Source organism: Abrus precatorius, unplaced genomic scaffold (assembly GCF_003935025.1).
Source record: "Abrus precatorius isolate BTA unplaced genomic scaffold, Abrus_2018 Scaffold9, whole genome shotgun sequence".
NCBI classification, from domain to species: domain Eukaryota; kingdom Viridiplantae; phylum Streptophyta; class Magnoliopsida; order Fabales; family Fabaceae; genus Abrus; species Abrus precatorius.
This window is the reverse complement of record NW_020874439.1, coordinates 24,944,594-24,955,452: the sequence shown is the minus strand read 5'-3', so window position 1 is coordinate 24,955,452 and position 10,859 is coordinate 24,944,594. Positions and strand designations below refer to the sequence as shown.

General features: G+C 33.0%; 3 protein-coding genes across 5 annotated transcripts; 2 read left to right on the top strand and 1 right to left on the bottom strand.

The window, feature by feature from the left end:
* The first annotated feature begins 702 nt into the window (after positions 1-702).
* LOC113850507 (adenine DNA glycosylase) lies at positions 703-4,565 on the top strand. Its single transcript, XM_027481069.1, has 7 exons — positions 703-1,121; positions 1,806-1,865; positions 2,389-2,508; positions 2,579-2,676; positions 3,194-3,735; positions 3,835-3,941; positions 4,452-4,565. The coding sequence occupies exons 1-7, from the start codon at positions 717-719 to the stop codon at positions 4,542-4,544; spliced, it is 1,425 nt and encodes a 474-aa protein (XP_027336870.1). The 5' UTR covers positions 703-716; the 3' UTR covers positions 4,545-4,565.
* Positions 4,566-5,915: 1,350 nt separating this feature from the next.
* On the top strand, positions 5,916-8,039 carry LOC113849419. Of its 2 annotated transcripts, none has more exons than XM_027479321.1 (5): positions 5,916-6,267; positions 6,481-6,559; positions 6,843-7,033; positions 7,484-7,556; positions 7,661-8,039. In XM_027479321.1, the coding sequence occupies exons 1-5, from the start codon at positions 6,100-6,102 to the stop codon at positions 7,813-7,815; spliced, it is 666 nt and encodes a 221-aa protein (XP_027335122.1). In that variant the 5' UTR covers positions 5,916-6,099; the 3' UTR covers positions 7,816-8,039. The 2 variants fall into 2 exon arrangements, with proteins under 2 accessions (XP_027335122.1, XP_027335123.1); XM_027479322.1 differs by having other exon boundaries at positions 5,935-6,267; positions 7,632-7,752.
* Positions 7,671-10,272, bottom strand: LOC113849420. 2 transcript variants are annotated; one of them, XM_027479324.1, is made up of 2 exons: positions 10,019-10,272; positions 7,671-7,798 (listed from the first exon to the last, which is right to left on the bottom strand). In XM_027479324.1, exons 1-2 carry the CDS (start codon positions 10,226-10,228, stop codon positions 7,793-7,795), a joined length of 216 nt encoding a protein of 71 aa, XP_027335125.1. In that variant the 5' UTR covers positions 10,229-10,272; the 3' UTR covers positions 7,671-7,792. The 2 variants fall into 2 exon arrangements, with proteins under 2 accessions (XP_027335125.1, XP_027335124.1); XM_027479323.1 differs by lacking the exon at positions 7,671-7,798 and adding an exon at positions 8,763-8,963.
* Between the last annotated feature and the right edge of the window lie 587 nt (positions 10,273-10,859).

Genomic DNA, 10,859 nt, shown 5'->3' with positions numbered 1-10,859 from the left:
CTCTCTCTCTCTCTCTCTCTCTATATATATATATATATATATATATATATATTTGTTGAGTTCGTTTTTAAATTTTATTTATCAAAGTGAACCTGAATAAGTACGTGTATTTTTTTCATAAATTTCATGTATAACGTATAAATGGTTAAATTTCAGCTTGTTTTTTTTTTTTTTAAAATTTCTAAGCTAATTTGCTTTTTTACATTTATTAATAATATTTTTCTTCTGACCTTTTCCCAAATTAGTTTAATTACAATATTATATATAATTATATATTATTGTATATAAAAAATAAAATGTAAAAGATAAAGATTATTATATATTGTCACATATAATATTTTTTTTTAAATGTTCAAATAATAATTTTTTTATAGAAATGTTAATAATTATAATTCAATGATAAATTTGTAGAAATCATATATCAAAAGAAAGCAATCTAAACTCCACTTAGACTAAATTAAAATCACCATTTAAATTCCGAAAAAGTAAAATAAAATAAAATCTAAACTCAGTATTAATTTGAAATTACAAATTTCATTATCCCCTTTTTCTCAACATAAAAATAAGCAGTGTCTAAACTTTTGCACCTGCTCCACATTTTCAAATTTTGAGCTGAACAGGCCACACTGCCGCTCTGCATTCCCATTCCTAGTTCTTGACAAAACGAGTGTGATAGCAACGTTAACATGACTTGAACCAACGTTGTACAGAGTTTTATGTTATTGTGTTTTCCATCACCATCATCACTGTTTTCCAACATGTCAGAGATGACGATGAAGAAGAAACAGATGAAGGAGGTTATTGGGGTGAGGAAAAAGGAAGAGTCTTTGGTGGAAGTGGAAGACATAGAAGACACACTCTCCTTCTCCAAAGATGAGACCCTCGAACTCAGAGTGGCTCTTTTGGATTGGTATGATCTCAACCAAAGGGACCTTCCTTGGAGGACCACCTTCAAACATGGCCATGAAGATGATGAAGAAAAAGTGGAAAGAAGAGCTTATGGCGTGTGGGTCTCTGAGGTTATGTTGCAGCAAACGAGGGTTCAGACTGTTATTGCCTATTACAACCGTTGGATGCAAAGATGGCCCACCATTCACCATCTTGCACAAGCTTCTCTTGAGGTTTTCTGCTCTCTCTTTTTCCTTTTTTTTATTTTTATAAAAGCTGTTTTTTGTAATGTATATTTTATGCAATTTTGATGGGTAGTTTATAAAGTTGTGAACTTCAGTGCAAGTGCTTTTTTAATCTGTTTTCAAGTTCCTTCCTTTTTTGGGGGTCATGAAGCATGATAATTGACGAGGTTCTAATTATACTTTGATGCTGTGATGTTAATAACATGCTCAAGCTGTGAACTTTTCTGATGATAATTTGATGCGATGGTTTCGTGCTCCAATTGATAATTTGTGAGGTTTGATTAATGCTTGTTTTACAAAATCTGACAATACACCAAATAAGCAGGTAATGATGGAGATATCATTCTACTGCTTCGAGATTATTGGTCTTTGTTCCAATTATTGTTGCACTGTTATTGGAGCCAAGGTTTTAGGGCTTTGCACTAGAAAATAAAGGAATTTATGGATTTTAGTTATGCAAGAAAGGCTGTGTTGAAGATTTCTGAAGGCAAAATGGGGCCTAAACTTAAGGATTGAGCTTGCAGAATTTTCCAGGACACATAAGAGCCTCTAATATGTGCATTGGATTAGTGTGGATTCATTGCGTGCCCTGTATTTAAAAATTAAAAGCATTTGTTGTAATTTGTAGACTAATTGTATCCTCACCATGCAATTGTTGCCATCTTTGTGCAGGAAGTAAATGAGATGTGGGCAGGTTTGGGCTACTATCGAAGAGCTCGTTTTCTTTTAGAGGTGCTCTCTCATTTCAACACAGTTTTTTGTCTCCCTCTGCTGTTTATCTTGTTTCCTCTGTCAGATGTATCTAATGCATATTGTTTACTACACCCTACAATTCTCCCTAGTGAGTAGTGACTAATTGGAGACTGTTTGAATTTCTGGCGGCTAATAATGGTGTTATGTTAAACTTAAACATTCATTTACGTTTTCTGCCTTCTTAGTAAAAGCAGCTAAAAACAGCCCAAATAATGCATGCTTCAAAATCTCATGTAATGGTTACTGGATATTGCCAAACTAACATATAGTATTAGAAGCTTCTTCATGTCATGATCTTCTATGTCTTTTTGAACAATTTTGCTTCTGCTTTTGATCTATGTTCAAAGATCCTCAATTTCATGTTATGTAATGAATAATGAGAAGGTAAATCCTACTTAAAGAAAGTAAAGACATAGATCAATAAGAGAGAATTAGGCTTTAGTTGTAGGCTTGTAGCTATACATGCTGCATGGTTTGACAAGATTCATTCCATTTTCTTTAGGGGGCTAAGAAAATAGTTGCAGAAGGAGGCAGAATTCCTAAAGTTGCTTCTATGCTACGAAAGATTCCAGGAATTGGAGACTACACATCTGGAGCAATTGCTTCTATTGCATTTAAAGAGGTTGGTAGTTTCATTGATTTTGGTTTTATAAAAGTAACTCTAGGCTATTGCTCATGCATTAAATTGTCAGGTGGTACCTGTTGTTGATGGAAATGTGATAAGGGTGATTGCTAGACTAAGGGCCGTTTCTGCAAATCCAAAAGACTCAGTAACCATTAAGAGATTTTGGTGAGTTTAAGTGAACTTCTAGAACAAATTATTCATAATCAAATGGATAAACTTGGAGTGCAGAAACTTGTTTTTTTTTTTTTAAAATGATTTTGGTATCTCAGTTCTCATCAAATGCTTTACCTGATTAAGAATCTGGGAAAAAGGAAGCCTTTTTATGCATCAAATTAACACATCTAGCAAAGAGAGTAACAGAAGATACCATTATAAGCCTATCGTTTTGGTTAGAAAAGTATTTCTGATTCGTTCTTGCATTCCTTAGGCACAGCTAATGAGGAGACACATGCATGACATGAATAATTGTAACAAGTGGGAGCTTTGAGTTTCTTATCTGACATGATGTACTCTAAATACGAATTCTTCTTTTTATTGGTTGTGTCTAAGGTACATATGCTAGGATTTGAGCACACCATTATTTTACTGCTTTCTTATTAGGACAATCTAATTATTTTATAATCAATCTTGTATTTCTTTTTTATTTACTTTTTTTCTTATGTGGATTGGAATGGAGATTAAGGAAATTAGCAGCTCAGTTGGTTGATCCTCTTCGTCCTGGGGACTTCAATCAGGCTCTCATGGAACTTGGGGCAACTGTATGCACCCCTTTGAACCCAAGTTGTTCCTCATGTCCAGCATCAGAATTTTGTCGTGCGCTATCGATTACTAAACATGATAGTACAATTGCAGTAACAGATTACCCTGTTAAGGGTGTGAAGGTTAAACAAAGAAGTGATTTTTCTGCTGTATGTGTTGTTGAATTACTTGGAGCTGAAACATTGTTAGATGAAAACCAGTCTAGCAGCAAATTTATTCTTGTAAAACGGCCTGATGAAGGATTGCTTGCTGGTCTCTGGGAGTTTCCATCAGTCTCACTGGATGGAGAAACTGTTGCATTGGCTAGAAGAAAAGCAATGGATAGCTTCTTGAAAAAGGATCTCAAAATTGACATCAAGAAAACTTGCAATATAGTTTTGAGGGAAGATATTGGGGAATTTGTTCACATTTTCAGTCATATTCGTCTCAAGTTGTATGTTGAATTGCAAGTTTTACAATTGAAAGGTGTGAGCTTCCTTCTATGTGGCATTACAACTTACAAGAGCACATTGTGCACATTAAGGCTACTTTTTTGTATTAATGTTAATTTTTTTCTACTGGAAGGGGGAGTTGATGATTTGTTCAAAAGCCAGGACAAAGAAACTACAACTTGGAAATGTGTTGATGGCAATGTGCTTTCTAGTATGGGACTGACAACCAGTGTAAGAAAGGTATAGTATGCTGCTCTTAGCAACCCCTGCACTTAACATATCATTTTCAAGGACACAGTGACCTTAATCACTTCCCTCAATTTGGAATATTACAATACATGAAAATATGGCAAATTATATTGCATGGCTCTTTCTGTAGAATTTTCAGGAAAATGCGTAAATAGGAGTTCAACTTGACTGGCATGCGGCATACCCTCATAACAAAGTTCCTACACTCTTGAACAGCTTTGAAATGGCCATGTAAAACACAAATTATTATGCATGAGTACTGTTGTGTATCCACATTGAAGTTAAATCCATTAAAATAGTATGCTGCAATCTTAACAATTTAACATTATAAGCTAGAAAGCAACTGATCATTCTTTTTTTTTTAACCTGTATGTAAGAGAATTCATTATGCTAAAGATTTAGCTTCTATGGAGTTAAGGATAAAATTTGAAGTTTCTTATTCTTCTTGCCTTATATCTTGGCACCATGATTTATTGTCTTAAAATTGTTACACTGCTGCAGGTGTATAACATGGTTCAAAAATTTAAGCAGAAAAGTGTTCCTTCTAACTGTGTGCCAACCAAGAAGAGAACGAGAACAACCAAGAGAAACTAGCCTAGTGGATCAGATTCGCTGCATTGTGCTGATTAGTTTTCTGTACAACTAAAAAACGGTGTAATACTTTTCTTAATTGTTGAAGTTGAAGGTACTTTTACCTTATGATATGTATAGCATCTGTGATATGTATGGTCTTGAATATCTTTGCTATACTGTTATGTTTCTGTGTCATTGGAAGGTATTGGTACCATTTGGATTCTCTCATGTTAGTTAGAGATGAACATGACAATGTTATGTGGGAAAGATACAAAATAATTATAGTATGACCCGCCATTATTTGTTTAGGTCCTACCAATTTTTGTTTTTGTCTTTTTCTCATGACACAGCAGTGTTAAGTTACTAAAATGAGAGGATTTAATCCATACTGATATATCTCAAATTTGTATTGGATAGAGCTATTAGCAAGAAATTAAGAGGACAAACCTAAATGGCATAATTTTAATATTTAATTTATTTTGTCATCATAAACTATAATTTCATTATACTCCCCTTATTCTTAAATGGCTGTGGCTTTGAGAATTATTTTATTCCAATTTGACAGTGGTTTTAAGATGTCAAAGAAACAATTATACTTTATCAATTATGACAAACATTTTGACAGTAACAGTTCCAATAATAATTGTTTACTAATACCAGTAGCACTTAAGAACAACTTAGTCAAGTAATATTATTTCGTATAGCCTATTAATTTTATTTAACCCTTTTCTTGTCCTAGTGTAATGTAAAGGCTTTTAAAAACCAATCACTTACAGGAGTCTTAATCAAAATATTTTGACTAACAAAAAAAAAACAAACATGTTTTTTATTTTCTCATTTCCCTCTGTTCTTTTTGTAATTATTTTTCATTTATAATTTTATTAATTAAAAAATGATTTAATTCGAAACATTTCACAAATAATTATCATCGAAATGGGTATACGTAAATCAATTCATTAAAATAAAATTTGACTTAAACTGAAAGAAAGAAGCTTTTTAATGTTAATTTTAATTTTTTTTTTATTATCAGTTATTATTCAACACTATATTGAACATGTTTTTTAAATTTTACTGTATGATTAAAAATTACGTGAAGGATTCTCCACAACTTGTGTGCCCCAGACAAAGAAGCTCTTTATAGGATTTTCCTCGTGACATGTATAACATGGTTACGCAACTCGCATATATAAAAGGTTGAGAAATTTATTGGGGAAGCAAGTAAGAAAAAAGTAGTAAGAAAACAAATTGAAGTTGTTTTTTATTTGTCTACACTAATGTAATATATTATATACGGTTGAAACTCATTGACACGTTCATTGCCACTAGTTTTGTACTCCAGTGTTCCAAGTGTGTGTATTTATTTATTTATTTTCTTCAATAGATAGATAGAATAAAAGGGAGAAAAACCAGTGGTACATATTATCTCAAGCACCATGTGGATCAGAGGGTTCTTTCATTTTGTTCCTCCCACGCATACTTCTCACTAAAAGCATCAACAAACCAGTGACAGAAAAAATGGTTGGAGACTAAATAGAAAAAAAGAAAATAACACATACGAAGCACTAAGAGAGGAAGCATGCAAATGGCAATTTTGTTAAGAGGGGGAGTACTAGGAGATTCTTGCTTTCGTTTGTGTTCATTAACATCAACTTCTGTTTCTTTGCATGTCTCCCAAAATGTAGTCTTACCCACCTCACCATCATCATCATCATCATCATCATCATCATCACCAATACTACCTTTGGTATATCTCCTTTGATTATGCAGCTCCAACTCAAATAATTTATTTATGAATGTTAATTAATCAATAAAGAAATTTTAATGTTATATGTATATAATATGATATGATTTATTATTCTTTTCATTCAATAGCTTACCTGTAGTTAGTAGTTACAGCTTTTAAAGTTCACTTGGTTTGCTAAGTTTCTATTCAATATCTTTTTTTCTTGTGTTGTAGATTGCAAGTAAATTTAAAATGGCCAGCCGAAACCGGATAATCTGCTCTGCTGTTCAAGAATCATCTACTAGTACAGCAGGTGTGTTTTTGCATTAACAAAATAACAACTATGGTTTCATTTTATTTTATTTGTCGATAAATTTTGCACTGCACTGAGTCTAATTGAAGTAATTAATTTAAATGCATTGATCGTGTAATATTTTTTATGCTAGCATCCGCTCAAAGATTGTCATATTATTGAAAATTATTAATTTCTTATGATATCTACTGTAAAGTTATATTTACGATATTTTTCATTTTATTGATAGTATATGAAAATTAAAACTCCTAATTGAAAGTGTAATTGCAATTTCTGCTCTTAGCTACTGCTGAAACAAAGGAAGAGGAGGTAAAGGAAGCTCCAAAAGCTGCACCAGCAAAGAAGCCTCCTGCTAAAGCTCCAGCTAAGCCTCTGCCACAGTTGATGGAAGAGGAGGTTATCCCTTCATTGAAAGCAATATTTGAAGCCCAAGAAGATTTCTCGAATATTGAGCTAGTCTTTAAGGACAATAAGGTTAGTAAGGTAGCTATGCTACCTATGCCAGTTCAGATGATTGTTGCAATTTAGGTTATATAACGATGTAGACTTACCAATCATTCTGTAATTTCAGCCAGTTTTGGCAGCAAAACCCAAACTGGCGAACGCAATAATGTGTCTCTTCTTAAGTTTGCTCATATTTTATAAAAATACTGGAATATCCTCTTATAGTGTCTTTGCATTAATCCTTTTAAATGATAAAGTACAAAATGAAACAGTAAATATATTTAATACCTTAAAACAAGAAAAAATATTCATCTTATAAAATATTCATTTAGTAAGTAGAAAGAATAGTAAGAAACTGTTCTAAAAGAATTTATAAATTATTCATCTTATAAAGCTTTACATTATTGAACAATTCATAACATATTTTTTGTGTTTTTTTATTTTTTGGTGAACAACATTTTTCTGTGTTGTGATTGACAGTTGGAAGGTTCTTTCTTGAAAGAGGGCAATCCCTATTCATTTTGGGCCTTCTTTCCCACAGGAAACGTCATTGGTATGTACCGTTTTTGAGTCATTGAGAAAGTAGTATCAGAGTTAAATGCACTACTAAACAAAGAACATGTTTCAGCGGCATCATTCTGTTCTTGTCTTGAACAGGTCCAAAGGGGTTTTCTCTGTCATCGTATAACTCGGGGGCAAGCACTGTTGAACCATTTCTGATTGATGAAAAGAAAATTACTGCAAAACACATTGTCTTCTGGGTTGAAAAACGTTTGGCAGCACAGGGGATCATACCTGTATGGAAAGATTAATCTTTTAAAAATGAAATTTCATTTTGGACGCAAATGATGTAGCATACAATTCAATATTCTCTTCTCATTTGGATTAATGACAATGGTATACACAGTAATTATGTTGATCAATATGCCATTGTACATCTCTTTATGATACAACATTTTGTCGAGCATAGTTTTTTTTTATCATTTGGTATCAAGACATTGTTTTTTTTCACCGTCATTTCAGATTTTCCATTGGCTAACCGAGTGTGTGCTATGAAACATATCGCCAAATTGAATATGTTCTCTTTAGGCTATCTATAAAGAACCCATTGGCATAGAATTTTCGTTGAAAATATTAATATGTATGTTAGGAACCCAGAAACAATATGAGAATATAGTACTCTTGTTATTGAATATCGAATGACGATAAAAATGGATAACCAAGAACCAGGAGTCCAAGGGCAAGACCCAAAAATCAAGACCCAAGAGAGAACAAGACCACATAACCATGAAATAGAACAAAAACGAGAAAGAACAAAGACCCAAGATAAGAGAACCAAAACTCAAAACCAAGAGTATTCGAGAACCAAGACCCAAGACTAAGAAAAAGCTCAAGACTCGAGACCCAAGAAACAAGAAAAAGAACAAAGAAAAGGAGAACTAGGACCAAGACGCAAGAAAGAACAAGACCAAAGAACCAAGAATGAGAAGCAAGGTCAAGGCCGATGAACCCAGACCTATGAATAAAGAACCAGAACCAAGAAAGAAACTATGAGCGGAAAGTATCCAAGAACCAAGAATAAGATCCAGAAACTAAAAACCAAGAAAGAACAAATACCAAGAATCAAGACCATCAAAACTCTAAAACCAAGACCCAAGAACCGAGAAACAAGAAAAAGAACTATAAAACGGATTGGACTGTTAGTTCTTAATATTACACACACAAAAATAGCAACAAAAAAAAAATATTACACAGCTTTATAACTAAGGCATAATATTTTAACAATAACATCGCAAAGAAAATTTTGCTTCGTTCTTTCCATTAGTATGTAAGAAGTTTAGGGTTGCCTTGGCGTCTGTTTTATTACAGTCATTTCCTCTACAAACATTTTGAATCAAGCATAATTAAAACCTTGTAGAAACCATTTCCATGGAGCTGAAAAAGACACCTATTGTTCAACCTGCCAAAGAGAACAAAATTTTATCAATAAAACACTTACAAATAAATAGGAGCAATAAAGAACAAACGAACATAAGAATAAGAATTAAAATAACTGTAAATGAAATCTCTTTCTCTCTCAATTTCTCTCTAACCGGCAGAAAATATGGTTGAGTCAAAGATGGAAAGAGCAAATGTCAACTTACTATGCACCTCCCTCTATGATACACACAGTGATTAATATAGAGCTTTTGCTATTGAATATCGAATGATAACAAAGAAAAAGAGAAGCAAGAATACCCAAGAACCACGAACAGGAACAAGAATCAAGGAAAAAGAACCAGAAGCAAGACCAAGAAATAGGAATCAGAACCAAGAAGCAAGAGAGCCAAGGCCAAGACCCAAGACCAAAAAACCAGAACCAAAATACCCAAAATGACAATGTAGTGCTTTTGCTATTGCATATCGAATGATGACAAAGAAAAAGAGAAGCAAGAATACCCAAGAACCACAAACAGGAACAAGAATCAAGGAAAAAGAACCAGAAGCAAGATCAAGAAATGGGAATCAGAACCAAGAAGCAAGAGCCAAGGCCAAGACCCAAGACCAAAGAACCAGAACCAAAATACACAAAATGACAGTATAGTGCTTTTGCTATTGAATATCGAATGATGACAAAGAAAAAGAGAACCAAGAATCAAGAAATAAGAACCAAGAAGAAGGAGCCAAGAAATAAGAACCAGAACCAAGAAGCAAGACCAAGGCCAAGATCAAACAACCAAGAAAAAAGAACCAGAACCAAGAATACCCAAGAAGCAAGACCAAGAACCAATGGCGGTAGCGAAGCAGTACGAGACTTTAGAGGCATTATGGTTGAAGGATGATTGTTTACGTTTAAGATGCAAATTGTTTGCACCACCCCCTTAATACGTAAGTATCAGAACATCAATCGATATCCACAAATCAACCACAAAAATTTCTTAGTCCTAACTGAAAAATAATAATAATTATTATTATTATAATGAAACAACCCTAGGACAAATTGTGAGAATTGGAAGGGAAAATAATGAGAAACACCTGATCGTGATGGGGAACGGAAATAGAAGATTGATGGGGTAAAGAGGATTCGACATTGGAGAGTCGAGCTTCGAGAGAGTTAAACTTTTGGTTCATCTCAGAGTTAAGAGCGTGACGATCAACCCACAGATCCTTCCAAACGAAATGGGAAGCGACAGCAGCAGAAGACGTGAACCCTAAGCTGAACCATAACAATCGAGTTCGTATCATTCTATTTTCTTCTCAAATCAGAGTCACCACAAAGGAATAGGAAAGGTGTGTGCCTGTACTGAACTATGCCCATGGCGATGGACACATACAAACACGGAGATAACTAACGACGTCGTTCTATTCCAAGCACTTTCCTTACAAAAATAACTTTTACTGAAGACATTAGACATTAAATATTCTAAAATCTCAAGTAATAATGAATTACTGCTCCGTTAAGGAGAAATAAAATAAATAAAATGGTGTAACATGATGCTTTAAATTTTAAATGAAAACAAGGAGAGTAATTACATTTATTAATTTATGTGTATTGATAGCATATATATAAGAGTTTAAGTATATTATTAATCCCTTTAAATAATATATATATTTTCTCTGGATCATTCATTTAAAAGGTTATAATTTAGGTTTTATAATTTATTTTAGCTTGAATACTTTTTTATATCTCCATAAATAAAATTAATTTGCTCTTAGTTATTCTTTTTCACTTGGTTTTGGTTAAAAAAAAAATTGTAAAAATTGATCGTTGTCCCTATTTAATGGTAAGATTACATGTATATTTACCTATGTCAAGTTAATAATTATTTAAAAAATGTCATCCAACAATTATGGAACAAAGTTTTGTTACATAATT

What these genes read in the sequence shown, in the direction of transcription:
- LOC113849419 (XM_027479321.1), top strand. Translation starts at nt 6,100, where the DNA reads ATGCAAATGGCAATTTTGTTAAGAGGGGGAGTACTAGGAGATTCTTGC. An exon ending in ATCATCTACTAGTACAGCAG is followed by an intron (nt 6,560 to 6,842) that starts GTGTGTTTTTGC and finishes TTCTGCTCTTAG; the next exon opens with CTACTGCTGAAACAAAGGAA. An exon ending in TAGTCTTTAAGGACAATAAG is followed by an intron (nt 7,034 to 7,483) that starts GTTAGTAAGGTA and finishes TGTGATTGACAG; the next exon opens with TTGGAAGGTTCTTTCTTGAA.
- LOC113849420 (XM_027479323.1), bottom strand. Translation starts at nt 10,228, where the DNA reads ATGATACGAACTCGATTGTTATGGTTCAGCTTAGGGTTCACGTCTTCT.
- LOC113850507 (XM_027481069.1), top strand. Translation starts at nt 717, where the DNA reads ATGTTATTGTGTTTTCCATCACCATCATCACTGTTTTCCAACATGTCA. An exon ending in GAGCTCGTTTTCTTTTAGAG is followed by an intron (nt 1,866 to 2,388) that starts GTGCTCTCTCAT and finishes CATTTTCTTTAG; the next exon opens with GGGGCTAAGAAAATAGTTGC. An exon ending in GCAAGTTTTACAATTGAAAG is followed by an intron (nt 3,736 to 3,834) that starts GTGTGAGCTTCC and finishes TTCTACTGGAAG; the next exon opens with GGGGAGTTGATGATTTGTTC.